Below are 16601 nucleotides of genomic sequence, written 5' to 3'. Positions count from 1 at the left end.
TATGTTGACACTATATAAATACTGTTTATTATTATTATTATTATTATTATTATTATTAATAATAATAATAATAATAATAAAAATAAAAATCAGTATCACTATGCCTACATTTTGTAAAAGGTATATTTTTATAATATGTAAGACTTGGGTGTCTCAAAGAGTATGGCCATACAGGGTGGTTCTAATGTTTTTAAGTGATGTTAAGATTCAAATAAAACATTTTAATAAATGTGTTTCAAATATGCAGAACTATAGGTTTACACAATTTTGCTTTAATGTTTTTGAATTTGCTACATTGTGCAAATTATGAGGTGTATGATCATTTTAGTGAGCCCTAAAATGAAATGGATATAGCAGCTGGTATAAGTGTATACAATTACTTCCTACAATCCATATATACCAGTAAACACATTGGCTTTCACCTTAAAATTAGGTTAAAATGCTAATAGTTTGGTGTTGCATGTAAAGTGAGACAGAATATGACAGAACTATATGAATCATTAAAATAATGACTAGATATCTTCATATTGAACAAATAAATGGAATTGCTAATTACGGTGACCTAAAAATACAAATTAAGGGCACAATTAAAACAGAAAGCAGATATTACCATCCAATCTCCTTTACACTGTGCTTCGTTGTGCACAGCATGGTCCCCCACATTCCTCAAGCTTGAGCCACAGTATGCATGCAAGATAAAGAAGAGAGACCTCCATGATTGGAGGGTAGCAGGTCATAGGACCGTCTTTCATTTATTCTATCCATTGGAGCAAAGAAAGCTTTGGTATTGGAAAAGATTTGGAGCTCTCTGTGGTCCATTGAACAAACAGCACTTATTTATTTATTTATTTTTTTACATAACTCTTAGGTCACCTACACATGTTGGATTTTTATGGTTGGAAAGGATCTGAAAGGACTGAAAGATGCATGAATGAGGACTGTACATACAGCGCTGTTCTGCTCTATGGAGAGAGGAGGGGGGAAACGAGCAAGTGGCACCCCACTGCGCTCTCTCCCCTTTAACTTTTATTGTAGTGGTTTGTCGTTTGTGGATCTGCCAGGATAGATCCATGAATGATGTCGGACGGCCATTGTACACGTCATAATCTTGTCGGATACTAGCCCTGAGGCGATAATTGGAAGAGAATCATCCGACGTGTGTGTATATAACATAAGTCCTAAAATGCTTTGCTTCAGGAAACAACAATATTATTATTAAATACAATTTGAATTTCCCAATCCTAGAAAGCAGAAGAGAGAAATGGGTATACAATGTAAAATAACTTGCAAACAAAGCCTCCAAACAACACTCCATGAGGATCTCCACTCTTGCATAGAACACTGTTTCTTGAGGCTAGATAAAAAAAAGCAGCAGTCTGACCTAAGAAATATCAGCTTCAGTAGAATCCCATATTATAAAATATAGTTGATTTTGACATCACATAAGCAATCTGTAGCTGCATTGACATGTACTATGTCCAGTTACTACATCAGCTTCGTACAGTTACAGACTGAATGGGAAATTTTGCTACAAATCTGCCATAAAATTGCTTATTTGACAAGGTTAATATAACAATTAGCTATAGATTCAGCTGAACTGAACTTGATTAAATAGCAGGAAAACCGATGCTTGCATTTGTTATAGGCCCAGTTCAGTTTACCTGAAGTGAATATAAAATATTTACAACTTATTGGAACATACAATCATACTAATAAAATTAAACAATGACCAAGAACACAGTGGTGCATTGCTCCAGATGTCATCGTATGATAATCTGACTGACACAAAATGACCAGAATGAGAAATAAGAAAGCCTCAATATTCATGAAATGCCTGAGGAATAAATGTAACCCTTCACCCTTCTGTGCATCTGTCAGTAATAGTGAAGTGTGAATGAAATAGAAGTACTATGTACCATCTGAGACCAGACATCATTAACACCATGGGGAATAGCAGACATAGGAAAGGCTCAACCGTAGACATCTCCCGCCAGACAATACCCTGATATTACAGTATGTGATTTATTTTAAACATTTTTTAAATATAATGACATTTTGAAGAATGTATAATAAAGCAGCTTTTCACACAATAAAAGTATTAGCAAGTTCCAGATAGTAGTAGGTTCATGCTATAGGTTTGTTAGACACCGATGAAGATCCAATACACTTTCAAATGCAAAAGGTTAAAGGAAAAAAAGGAGTTAGTTACATTCAAAACTGCTTTTAGTACTATGTTGGTAACTGGGATAAAGACACGAAGGGTTAAGTATAAACTACTCAGAGATGCAAATGTTTTAAAAAGAGATTACGATCATAAATATGGAGTTATTCCAAAGCTTAGCATGTTAATATGCAAACATTAAAAATTAACTATCATGCCAACTAACCTTCCAAAAGCCATGAATAACAAGGTGCATCTACAGTATACTGAGGCTGATTTATAAAATTAGGAAGAAGAAAAAGTATATGTGTTGCCCACAGCCACCAATCAAATTTCCAAGGTCTTACTTCATGGCGAGGGTAAATTGAATGGGAATTTGATAGGTTGTTATGGGACACATAAACATTCTCCCCTCCCGCACTATAAATCTGGCCACATGAAGTGTGATCCTAGGTATGCTGTCCAAATGGGGGCAACACAAATTTAGTTACAGATTAGAAAATTAGATATGTCAGATTGGGATTAGTAAACAAAGCAGCATATAGGCAATGCCCAATATTGGCACATGTATTGAAGCATACATGTCATCACAAAGTTCATCAGTTTAGAGAATGACTCATGAACTCAGTTTCTCCAGATGCCATCTACATGGGTTCTGTATTTAGACTATTGCCCTCATGTGGCTCTGTATAAACAGTTACCTGTAGTGGAGCACTGGATGAAAGTTGAGCCACGCCTCCGATTCTGGCAGCAGCGCGCGGATCACTAGAACTGATCAATACTGGAGCACTAATTTCCATGGAATGCCTGTTATTCATGGCATGGGAGGATTTGTGCGTCATACTGAGGGCTGTGAAGGAGTGGCGTTTCTTGGCATTCTTCTTGATGTCCATATGCCTCTGGTTGGCACTGACAGCTCCGGTATTGTTTAAAGGAGGACTTGAGGTCAACCTGACTACCATGTTGGCATCAAGTGAGACAGGGACCTCATAGCCTGGTGCTGTAGGAATGCTTGTCTTGTCCTTCTCAATGAGTTGTTTGGCTGCCTCGTTCAGCTGAGTGTAGAAAGGGGACATTAAGGGGAAGAAAAAAGAATATATATTAAATGGCTGTCATGTTGCATCTTGTTGCTTGTTTCTGTCCTTTTAGCTGAAAGTAACACAGATAGCTTAAAGGCTTTGTAAGGAAAAAGTACAAATAATACACTCTCTGATGAATGAAGATACAGATTAGAACAACGAAACAGACACAGTGCCATGGTCATTGGTTATGTTATAAAAATAACCTCTACATTTTAAAACTTATACATTTTCCTGCATTTGAGCATTTTGTCTGTCCTTTCAAAAACATACAAATATTATATGCATGAGTGCTCTTTATCTGAACATGTATTCTAGACAAAATCAATTAAAGGACAAGTCACCTAAAATAAACACATCACTGATGCCTGAAACTGCGTTCTAAATACTGAATGTATAATTTCTTTGAACATTCTTGTGCATATTTCAACAACAAGATGTTTAATGGACAGTAGTTGAGTGGGTAGCACTCTTGCCTTTGAAGCACTCAGGTCTTTGGTTTGTATCTTGGCCAGGTAATTATCTGCATGGAATTAGTTAGTTCTCCCTGAGTTTGTGTGGGTTTCCTCCCAAAACCTAGAAACATACCATGAAGTTTATTTGCTTCGCCCAAAAACTGGCTTCAGACAATGGTAGAGTCATTAGCTTATGACTGTCACAGGGACATTAAATTGTGAGTTCCTCTGAGGGGCAGTTAGTAACATGATCTTAAACAATGTTAAGTTCTGTGTAATAGGTTGACCATAAAAATACGTGATAATGATGACTTAACCAAAAGCTGAAATATAAATATTGGTTAGACTGACCCTTTAACAGAACACTAGCAATATCTATATATTATGCGGTGTTTGACATTCTAATCAAGGTAAATGCCAAGCAGGCATTACAACACACTAACCTTTTTATTGCCCTTGGGAATTTCAGCCAATGTCAGGTAAGTAGAGGAGAATGATAAGCTTCTAAAAATGCTAATAAAAGCGTAAATTTATATAAAATAGACTGTTTCCCCCATGCTGGTGTGACAGGAAGAGCATGGTACCCTATAATGGTTTCTCTGTAGAGACATAGCTTAAAAAAGAATATGTTCATTACCTTTTAACGTACAGTTAATGCTAACCGATATGATGTTATATTTTTGAGGCAGCATGATATTGAACCACAATGTTGTGTCAAATTCAGCAACAAGTCATAGCTGTCAGCCAAACTTGCCAAAAACACAGGACAGTCATTTTTAGGAAATGCAGACAAGAAGAAACCAAGGAAGTAAAAGCTGAGGAATAATGAAGACATAGGTTAAAACACCTACATACGGTTTAAAAATTCCTGACCATTATGACAAGGATTTAAAAAAATACTGGATATGTACTGTTAGGAACCTGAAAAATAAGGTAGGAGACTCTGGCAACACAAAGAAACAGGAGACAAACAAAGAAATGTTTCACCCAGTGGAATATTAACCAATTTAGATTTATTCTCTATTGACATTGTTCAACTTGTATGTAGCAGTTCCTGAACATATGTTTGTACATATCACATACGAGTTATTAGGCATGGTAGAGTCAAGAGCAAGTGAGGTCTAACGGCATCTACACAGTTAGCACCTAACCACTGTCTAAAGCACATAGGCAACATGCAGAGAAATATATTTATAACATCAAACAGAAAATAACCACAAAGCTTAAAACTACCAGTCAAAGGGTATAAGAAGCAAAGCACAGGAAAAATATTGTAAAACATATGTACTTTTTGTCTAGAAAACAGAACGTCAGATCAGGACAACAACAATACATGACCATGCCAGGAAAGGTTTAAAACTGAACTGCAAAACAGGTTTTAAGGAGAAATGTGTCAGACTATAGGTAAATGCAGGATAGAAATGTAGAGTCAGACTTGAATGGAGCTGCAATATAATAATAACCAACAAACATTTTAATGTTTGATTACATCGGACATCATCTGAAGGCTGTGGGAAGGACAAAAGGCCAAGACATAAAGAAAAAGAAATGCACGGACAAGATTCAAGCGTTCTATACAAGCAAAAGGTTTCACATATGTCATATTCCAACATTTTTGTTAATATAGGTTGTGCTTGAAATTATAATTTTTAACATAGTCCTGGAAAACTATAAAAGTATGATCATATTTTTTTGAGTTATTCCCGATGTATTTGAGTGTACCATTTACCTTGATTAAGGTTTAATATTCTGTGTCCAGGTACAAACAATGCTTATCTCTTGTGAAGTACAGGTTAGTTATAATGGTATAAAAAGATTTTAAACTACCTACAACAGTGACAATCTTTATCTATATCTCAGCTACCGTCTAGTGGGATATACCCTGGCCAGTCAGTAATTTTAACAGTAGGACCCCAGTTCAGATTCAATTAGTCCACCCAGAGTTCACTACAATGAGATTGATTTGAGCCCATTTTCCAGTCAGTGGGTACCCTAAATAGCTTGAGCTTTACCATGGGTGGAATATTTTGTAGAAACCTTAGTTGTAATCTTCTAGAAAACTGAATGCTGTAATTTTGGCTTCACCTAGATTTGCTAAAATTGAACTAAAATGTAAATTATGTTTGAACTGCTTTCATGTATATATTTCGAATTGCTATGGTGATTACTGTGTGATTGGGACTATTTTATCACTTGTCCTAGCTTTTAGATCTAATGATCAAGTAAACAGCAAAACAGCATATTGCTGACACCTAGGAATACACGCCTACTGAATTCTGTTAAAATTCATTGATAGTGAATTGTTGAGGATCAAACATACCGTGGGCAGGCTAGGTAATTAATTTTTTCCCTAATGTATCAATGAGAGATTTTTTTACAAGTATGTGTTGGATTAAAGGCCAAACTGAACACTATTAAAGCGTATAGATTGCTATCTAAATGCATTGAGCTATGTCAGGTAAGTCCCTCTAGGTTACAATTGATATGATGTTATAACGTTTTGTCTAGTGAGCATTCTGTGATTAGGATTTATAAACTCTTTATCGTGTTTGATATCATCCCTGGTGGGTGGTTTATTGTGGGAACAACAGATTTATAATTATTGGTTGCATTACAAAATTTTAGGAACCCTTAATGGCTTTTAATTAAGTCAGGTATAAAGAAATAAAGGTTCCGATGTCATAAGCACAGCTGTCCTAGATGTGCTAGGCCATTGCAAACTCAGATCTACTATTTCCATCCCCCACACTGTAAAGGGTTATTATGGTCATTTTAAGGAATCACCATTTGGGACTATTCTTCTCTCTGACACAAAAATGAGGGTTCTGATATCCTGCAATTCTGGAAAACATGGTCGTTTTTACAAGATGCACCCATCTATGCTGCCTAAAGTTTTCGGGAAATAATTTTTCTCATCTAGAAACAGCAGGATGGAATGTAGTTCCACGTTCAACTGATGTAGCCAGTAGAAACCCTGTAGATTTATTGGGCACATAATATTATCTATAATTCTAAGGAAACAGATCTTTTGTAAATCAATGAAATTCATGTCACTCTGAGAGCTGATTTATCATCTTACCTGAACTACGCTCATGTTTTTTATTGATTTAAAGTAAAATCTGCACTATAGAAAGCCTTCGTGTTATTACATTACATTTGAAATTATTGCAGTAAGAAATCTGAAAATATATTTTTAGCAATTTCTCAAAGGAAACATGGTAAATTGTTATCTTTGGGATCATTTATCATGCAGCATGCTGTTCACCAAACTACATTATTTCTTTACAAATTACACCATTTTTCTTTACAATTACACCCTATTTTTAAACTGTTATTAGGCTGAAAAGTTTGTCCGTTTTTTTAGCCTGATTATTGCCACTTCCAGCAGTGATCTCCATATTCACCAAGTGGTGATCAGTTTTATTATCACCATAATGTGTTACGAAACCTCTTGGAAACTGAATGCACCCTACAAAAGCATGAACTGCAGATAACAGCAACAGAGGCCCGATGGCTTATTGAATTAAAAATCGTAACTTATAAAGTAAAGCTATAAAAAAATACATTGATAATCTTCACACAGACGTTTTTGTTTTTTTCGGACTTCTTTGTGTAACATTGTTTTATAATAAGTTGATCCTACTAGAAAATGTATTTTTTACTTAACAGGCCAAGCTGTACACCAAAAGTTTCATTTAGATGGGTTTGGACAAACCATTTAACATTGATAGTGGTCCATACAACTGACAGCTTTATTCATCTTTTAAGAGAATTAAAACTGCTGCTGTATTTGCCTAACACTAAAGTTCAGATATCAGCCATGTGGTTAAGTACTCCTGGGTGGTAATTTTCAAACTTACTGCCAAACTTCCTGACTGGAACTTGAAATCCTGATCATCCCAACAATATTACAATGCATAAAAAAAATTAAGCATAACTTCAAGGGCAAAATGTATTGCTAATATATTATTGCTGGTTTATGTAAAAATATATTAGAAATATTAAACTTATGCCTAAAAGTAAACAAGGTATTGTATGTCAATGATCAAATTAACTGATATGTATACAAGGTGGGCCCTTTCACTGAATAACTGGCACATAATAGCTATAGCAGGAGCAGACATATCGAGGTGTAGCATGTGCAGCTGCAAAAAGCCCCCTGGACAGAAGAAAAAAGGGGAAGAAATAGGGGAGGGGTAGAAAGAGATAGATAGAAAAGAATGGCAAAAAAGAGGAGATAAGAGAGGGGAAAATAAAGATAGAGATCTGGGTGGAGGCTTGTGGAGTTGGGGGGAGGTCAATTTAATCAATTTTGCACAGGGCTGCTGGCTTTTTAGTGTTAATCAGTAAGCAGACCAAAGCACAGCAGATGAATAAAGTAGTCATTTTTATTTGTCAAATGAACTTATACATATGATAGTTGTACAGATATGGCTTGGGATGTGCTGTACATGATATGCCTATTACATTGTATCAGTCTTTGTGTGATACCTGGTTTAAGTCTTCTACCCATCAAGCAATACACAGTAACTTTGCTGCTAAAACTATACATTGTATCTGAATAAACCCAGTAATCCAGAATTGTTCATATTACATTTTCAACTCTAGAGGATCCATGGCTGGTACTGGATATATATCTTCTATATATCTTATATGTCCAAAGTTTGTCAAGTTGTAAGGCTAACAGAAATATTAGAAGAGGATTTTCTAAACTGTCTGGCTGCATCTGGCTTTGGTACTTACTGAATTATTATCTCAAAGCAAGCAAGTAGCAATGCCTGAGAGCAATGAACCAGCATGACAGTCAGACAGCAAGAATATTTAGAAGAGTTGGGTTAGAATTGTCAGCAAGGCTTTACTTTTAAAAGCCTTTCAGATATAAAGTGAAAATCCCATTCATATATCTTGATAAAGGTCATCCCAATAAGCTCTTTTAGCTGTATCGGTGATGCTATCCTTCCTTGATAGCTGTTCAGTTATTATTATTAAGAACAATGCAGCCCAGCCTAAGAAACTCATTGCTCTTCAATAGGTTTCTGACAATGGACTAAGCCAGCATTGTACAGCATGGACTAAACATGACAGGCCTTCATTGTACTTTACTCCACCAAAGAGTTGAGAGATTTTCTGAACAGTGATTGCCTTGACACTATTAAGAAAATTCCACTGAGTAAAGGGTGCTGCTATTAGGCAGATATCTTTAAAACAGTTTTAGTAATAACTGAGGTTATAAATAAACTTGCCTACCAATCTTCTTCTGTCTTTTGAAACCACCACTACTTATCTCCCATCCTATTGTGTGTGAAATTCCCCCACCTACTAGATTGTAAGCTCTTCGGGGCAGGGTTCTCTCCTCCTGTATCACTGTCTGTATTAGTCTGTCATTTGCAATCCCTATTTAATGTACAGCGCTGCGTAATATGTTGGCGCTATATAAATCCTGTTTAATAATAATAATAAAAATAATAATCACAATAAACTTTCATCTAAAATCAGCTACATATATTTGAAATGCTTCAAAATAAATTGGGTGCAAAGTCTAACAGTTCAATTTCCTTGGAAAAGCCAGACACAGCCTAAGCAGAAAAAGACTGTTCCCTGCCAGTATGCTACAGAAAAATGACTCCTGATAATTGTGTGAAACCCTAAGCACCTATAAACCAGAGGTAAGGCTCTCCAATCTGCTTAACAAGCTTTGCTGATTGCAGAGCTATAGGTCTAAGGCCGGGATCACACTTGTGTATTGCATGCATTAGTGTGTTGTGGTGCTATTCACCCAATGAAGGTATCACACTAGCACACTATTAACACTCAGCACAGGAGTGAACCCTATCTAAGTCAACAGGGGACCTCTACAGAGAGATCAGTTATATATGCTGGAATTATTTCAGAAGTCGTGAACTTTTTAGTAGAATAACTTTTTTTCTGGCTTATTGCTGTGCATTTACAGCTTCCTCATGCCAGAAATGCTGCCTCTCAGGGAAACACTGCATGCCGCAGCCCCATAGGGAATGTACAGGTGTCACATGTGCAAACTCTAGTTCTTTACCAGGGCTCCTGTGCAAGTATTTGAGCTGTGCGGAATCTCGCCATGTATTGGCACGTGTGAATCTGCCCTTAGAGACAGGAACAAAGAAGTTATCCCTTTCAGGTGAGGGGACCCCTTTATTTAGAAAGTTGTCACCAGAACAAATGTGCTTTTTGGAAATAATACCCTATGCTCATGACAAATGTAAAATTTGGGAAAAAACATCACTTTATGTCCCAGGAACAATGGCCACTAGGCCAAATAGGGTGAATCCAATAAGCAATGCATGACAGCAATAAAACCTGACAGTGCTTAAACTTGCACACTCTGTTCAAAACAAAAAAATTACCTTAAGCTTCCTAAACCCTGGAAAGCATTCTTCAATCACATGTCACTCAAAGGGTCTTATTAGTCTTAGAGCAAGTATTACATTACAGGGTTAGGTTGGATTATCATAATTAAAATATCTTGGTTTTGAAAATGGTGACATGGCTTCAGACTTGGAATACCTTAAAAAGCACACATTTTTATAAATTAATATAGATGATAAAAAGGCCTTGAGGTTATGAATATTATTAAATATTACTATGCTATGCTTGTAAATCAAGCTCTTGATTCCGCTACTCTGAACATTTTACTTGGGAAGTGAAAATTCACTTGTACCCATGGACCTTTTACTGACCTGAATTAAATACATGTCTATACCTATTACTGTTTGTTGAAGTTTGCCTTTCAATCTTAAATATTCTGTTAATTTAATTTCCCCATATTCATACTGGAGAACTTTTATACAGAACCTTTTTTCCCAATGAGCATATGAGATTCCTTTTGGGTTTACAGGTTCAGTAACATAGTGCATCTAATTTCTTCTCAATCCTCACGGCACGAACCATGACCTATGAGTGTCACCCACTGAAATGCAGGTACTCCTTGGTGAGCTTTGGAATAAGCCATGCCCAACACTGGTGGCCCAAACAAACTCATGACAATCATTATTCACAAATATGTTTTTCTTTATGTTTTAAGCTGTCAGCAGTTACCGAGTTATTGGCATGTTTCATAAGAACTTTTGTAGTGAACCAATTCTCTACTTTATCCTGACAATGATTTCATCTGTATCGTGGGAATGAAAGAATGTTTTATGCCGAAACAGCATGTGCTGGAAAATGTGTGTCATCATTCACTAACTAAATAACACAAATGAAAAAGCACACAGAGCCGTCACAACAGCTACCACGGATGTTATATGTCCCGTTTTATCCATTAATCAGACAATACATTGTGTATTGCTCATAAATACAGACCCAGAGAGATAGCTTTATTGTGTCCGGAAAACCTAAAAGCAGCCAAAAGAATGAATCCATACAGCTTTTAGAGGCTGTCATATTTAACAACCAGCATTCACATTTCCTTTGCAATTGTATTTTTACTGTGTTTACAATGTTGCACATTTTCATTGCATAGTATTTATAAAGTCTATCAAGGACAGAGAGGAGAGTGCTTTTATACAGTTATTATCTATTATCTAACTGTTATTCCTAAATCTGTAATGAACGCATTTGGTGTGTGTATGCTTTCTTTGACAAGTGCCAAAAATATACTACAGGGTTAGTCTACAGTGGAAAATACAGAATAAAGCTGAACTCTTGGCACAAATACCATTATTTAAATATATTCCTCAATGGCAACAAAGGATATACATTTTGTAGACATCAAATTTCTATGCCAACCCAGTTTTTATTTTGTAAAAATCAAAAGGCACCATCACTGTACTGGACATATCCATTGCAGAGCTGTGAGAGGGACCCCAGTAGGTTGTTGTAGATTATTCTTTACTACAGAATACTTTTGCACAATTTCATTGCGGATTTCTGAACAGATTTCAGAGATATAAATCAGATGTCACATAAAGCACTGCAACAATTAAAATTACTATTACCCTTTGTATTTAGCCAATATTTGCTTGTAGAGGAGCTCAGATTCAAGTTACTACAATGTAATAAAAAGAAATGCAAGAAAATGCACCGATTTGTGAGTGTATTTCATTGAAAGCCAGAAGTATGCAAATACTAGAGTACATTAAAAAAAGATTAAACACGCTTAGCACTCTGGATAATCCATTCATCAGAATAATAAAAGCATTTGAGTCAGGGGTTAAACCTGCAGCTCAGGCCCCTGCAGCATACATGATCAGATGTTGGATTTGTATGGTCAAAATATCAGCTATTAGAAAGATTGTTAATTCCCTCTGTATGCCTCCACTTACAGGTATTCACAATGGCACATAAACAGCTAAATTAAAACATTTGAAAGTAACTTTTAGAATGTATGGCTCTCTAAATGTCTTTTTTACATCATGCAGTATAATCTTGAGTATTATAAAACACAATACGCTTGATTTATGAGCAAATCTGCAAGTCGCATTTTGATGGTAAAGAAGATTATAAAATATACTATTTCTTCCAAGTCAGTGCTATAAGTGACATGTGTAGATGCACCTGCCAAGTATTAAAATGTCCCTGGAAATTGTATTTAGAATGATAAAAAATGTTGTTAGATTAAATCCTGAACTGACATTTCCCCAAAGCTTCAAAATGTCATACACACTTTATGATCTGTAAAGCATTTTCAAAGTTTGGCTTTTGTCCATTTCATATATTTAGGCTCCAAAACCTTAAAAAATGAAATAACAAAATCACTTATTTGTGCGCAGGGAGTTTAACATGACAGCTGGATCATATTTAAACTGTGACAGATAACAGGATGAGGTTGAAAGAGTTGAGTATAACTCAAGATACCAGAATTAATTTACTGTGTTAGGAGTACTTTGGGTATTAAAGACTTTGGTTTAAGGTAAAACTTTTCTAAAGTGGTAGATTTGAGAACTTATTGTATCTTTTGGCATTTAACACTTGTTTTGGCTTGTTTTTTGGACCAGTTTTGGTGCCAGAATTTTTTTGTGTATGTGTCATCCATGTGGCAATCTAAATTATTACACAACATTACTAAAAAAAAAATACAATGATCAAACCGGAACAGTCATTTACTTAACTAACTTTAATACCAAATACTATCCCAATACCTAATGCTAACAAGCTGTATTCAAAACAACAACCAGAGGGCAAAGGACCGGTCACCAGTATAGCCTGTGATTTTCCTGCAGGTGATCTTTTCCAAGATCCAACTTTATCATTATTAAACAGGATTTATATAGCGCCAACATATTATGCAGCGCTGTACATGAAATAGGGGTTGCAAATGACAGACTAATACCGACAGTGATACAGGAGGAGGAGAGAACCCTGCCCCGAAGAGCTTACAATCTAGTAGGTGGGGGAACTTACTGTTCTTTGTTCTGCATTGTGTCTCACTATCTGGATGTGGTAATCTTGGTAAAGGTAGGGGTTTGCTTTCTCATGACAGACTTTATCATTTAGGAAGAGAACACAGAAGATCACCAAATCTGTGTTTGTCTATGTTTCCCTATTGCCTCTTGTACTGTATTTGTAATACCTTTTTGGCTAAAGTTACATTCACCCTAACTCATAAAATGAACTCTTTAAAGCTAAACTGAACTTAATGGAGGGTGAGCTTCTGCTATAATCAACAAGTATGTGTTCTCCGGTTAGTTCTGTATGTGGTGGTGCTGCAGTGGACATTGCCCCTATTTCAGTGGGCCTGGATGTCAGTTGGATTCTTCATATCCATATGAATAGTGTATAGCATAGTAGTTAGTACATAGTATAGTGTGGAGTTTAGATTGTAATAACCATATTTTTCTTTTTAAAGATTTAAATTAAAACAACATATAGACTTTTATAAGGAAGAAATATTATTAGACATAAAATAAAATGTTCTTTTCCAAGCTGCAACCTTTTTGACCTTTCATGAGTTTGCCCCTCTAAGGGTTTTACTGTAAAGTACAACTTAAAAAACTCAGTGAAGGCAGAAGTATATTGTAACAGCTTGATTGTTTGCTTTCAGCAAAGGTTAACCATTCGCTCCTGCAAGCATATGTTATACATGAAATATGTAAGCTTTGAATTATCAGGGAACATTCCAGCTACCCAGATCTGCCTAGCCCCAAAAGATGAATACAAGTGTTGATATAGCATTTAACAACCCCATTTGCAATCCTTCCTAAATAATAACCGAGTTAAAACTGTTCAGGGGTAATTAATACATCCAGCAATTGTCATAGATGATTTAAAAAAATAATAATTCTACAGATATTCTGCATGTGTATTGGAACCTTAGCGTTGGAGATTCAACATACAAATTCTGGTTATCTGTGTCAGGTAATGATGTCTATTTACTATTTATTCCACTAACATTTGCAGTCTCACTTTGTACTGCAACAAACAATGACCTTTCCCACTGACAGATTTGTAGCCTGGAGCATATGGAAAGAGACATCAACAGGGTTTTGTTCGCTTGATCACTGTCTTCCCTACTCAGCTTACAGAGACACAACAGGACATGCTTTCTAAACTAAAATTAAAAGCAAACCTAAACTTAAAAAACCCTGTTTATCAAGTTTCAAAATGGTCACATTGACCCTTTTTTCTCTATTTGTTTTCATCCTACAAATGATTTTTATATAAGATCAAGCTCTAATTCTTAACAAGTATGCCAGTTTTGTTATTATTCTATTATTAGTTCTGCCTAGTGTTCTGTGCATAGGCATATGGCCTGAATGCTTTAGATAATAGAAAATCCCTTGGCTTAATCTTTATGTTAACTGAATCCCATAACTGTGATATTAAACTGGATTCAACTGAGAACTAGATTTTGAAGAGCATCCAATTCCCTTTTTGCTCTGGTGGCTTGACCATTGCTTGACCAAAAGCTCAACAAAGAGAAGATGACAATTCACAGCCCAAAGATTGCATTTTGTATTTAGGTCGCTAAATTGCATAGCATTTGGCAGGGGGTCAATATTCCAAATTTTGCTGTCTTATTTCCTCTTTTGCTGTGTTACTGATCTGAAAGAATCTCTATTATAATGCATCAATACCAGGTAAGGCAATAGCATATACAGACCAGTACACTATAGTTGCCTTGCATAAATACATTTGGGATTTTTTTGGGATCTAGCATTTCAAATAGATAGGTAGTGAAAATATGTCTATTCAATCAAATGCCCATGACAGTGACTCCCTAATGGAAAAGCAAACATTCAGTACATCTATACAATACATACATATTTACCTATGTTTTATGCACTAAAATGATGCACATATATCTACCAAACTGCTGCAAATATAGACAAATACCTGTTCATCTGCCAGAAATCCAGCATGTGCCTACCTTCCTGTTTGGGCTGACAACACACAGCCTTTTCTGTGCTGAAACACGGCCTTTCCATCCTGCAGCATTCCTTCTATTCTCCCACCACTCCCTGTCCTACTCCATGTTAGCACAATGATTTATTTCCCAGGATAATTATGCTAATCACACTGTGTAGGGAATGAGCTCTGTAGTTCTGGGGGCATGCCTACATCAGAAATGACCTCCCAGCATTTGATGGAGGGGTAAATGTGCAAGGAAACATTTTAAATCTTAAGGTTTTATACATAAATAGAAACAATAATTCCTGCCTTTATCTATGATTCCCTTCATATTCGGTCAAAGCATTGCTTAACACGAAAAAGTCATTTCTCGGATCAATAAAGTACTGTTTGTCCGTAATAATTACACCACTTTGGCTCAAATTATTGTGGACCATAAATGTTCTTAAAAGCCAGCTAAGACTTTTTAACCCCTCCTGCACACTCATCAACAAAAACCACAATGCCAGAATGAATACAATTCTTTGTACGTGTAACAGTAGAACACTCTAAAGATTAAATGAGCCTTTAAATTGACATTTACTAAAACGACCTTTGGTAAAAGACAGTTTGAACAAGTAATCACAGAAGTTATTGTCTGACAAGTCAATAAAAGACTTACTTATTTCAGAGTTGTGGTTGACAAGCTCAATTATATCACTAATGTCAAGATAGTGCTGAGCAATGTAAATGTTACATTTCTGCAACTAAATACATCAAAGAAACTTTTTAAATACAATTAAGTCTAAATATTTTCTGATAAAGAATAATATAAAATGGAGCACTAAATATTACCGTATATTATCAGTCCAGGGGATGACACTAAAGTAAATGACTTGATAACTTGTTGCGCCTCTATGGGAAAAGTAATACCCTTCAACAGTAATATTTGCAGAATACAAAATATATTAGGTGATATTAGTGGGAAACCATTGTATTTTCACACACCAGGCCTGAAAACTAGGACATGGTCCTTACTCCAATAACACATTGGGCCCTATTTAAACAGGGAATCTGACATTCCCTTAAACATTCCCCAGTGGGAATCAAATACTGCCATTGAAACACATGGATCTGGAAGATCCCAACAAGGGAATGTTAGACGGAATATCTGATTGCCTGTTTTATAGATAGAGCCCATTAAGAGCTTTGATATATAACAAAATAGGCTACAGTGTTAATTTATTACATAGAAAAGATATTTCCTTAGACCTCTGATATCTGTGGATGTTTTGCTATATCTGGCAACTGTTTACTTTTATAGGCTACATTTTCCATTCAAAGTGGAACTTTCATTTTAATTTCCATCGGGTCCCGCGCTGTTCTGGAGAAGATATACTTTCCTGGACCAGATCCATTCCAGGTTGGCTGGATCATCCAGCTTCACTGATAAAAGTGTATTATTTGTACAGAATAAACAGTAAATGCAGAATTTAATAGTGATCAGTGTATGAGGGGGTGCTGAGAAGTTCCTGGCTTTGCTTCCTTCCAAATGTTTATATATTTAGAACCATTATGAGATGTGGGACATAAAAGTTGATTTAAAAT

At 35.8% G+C, this 16601-nt stretch overlaps 1 protein-coding gene across 2 annotated transcripts in view; it reads right to left on the bottom strand.

Moving 5' to 3' along the window:
- Positions 1-16601, bottom strand: part of SH3RF3 (SH3 domain containing ring finger 3) — a 241542-nt gene that overhangs the window by 74184 nt on the left and 150757 nt on the right. The window contains exon 4 of one of the 2 annotated variants that reach the window (XM_072414050.1): positions 2863-3216. The exons of the other annotated variant lie outside the window; for it this stretch is intronic. Within the exon in view, the coding sequence (XP_072270151.1) occupies positions 2863-3216 (354 nt within the window). The remainder of the gene's footprint in view (positions 1-2862; positions 3217-16601) is intronic. 2 annotated transcript variants of the gene reach the window in all.

Source organism: Pyxicephalus adspersus, chromosome 1 (assembly GCF_032062135.1).
Source record: "Pyxicephalus adspersus chromosome 1, UCB_Pads_2.0, whole genome shotgun sequence".
Lineage (NCBI taxonomy): Eukaryota > Metazoa > Chordata > Amphibia > Anura > Pyxicephalidae > Pyxicephalus > Pyxicephalus adspersus.
This window is presented reverse-complemented; position numbering and strand designations above follow the sequence as displayed.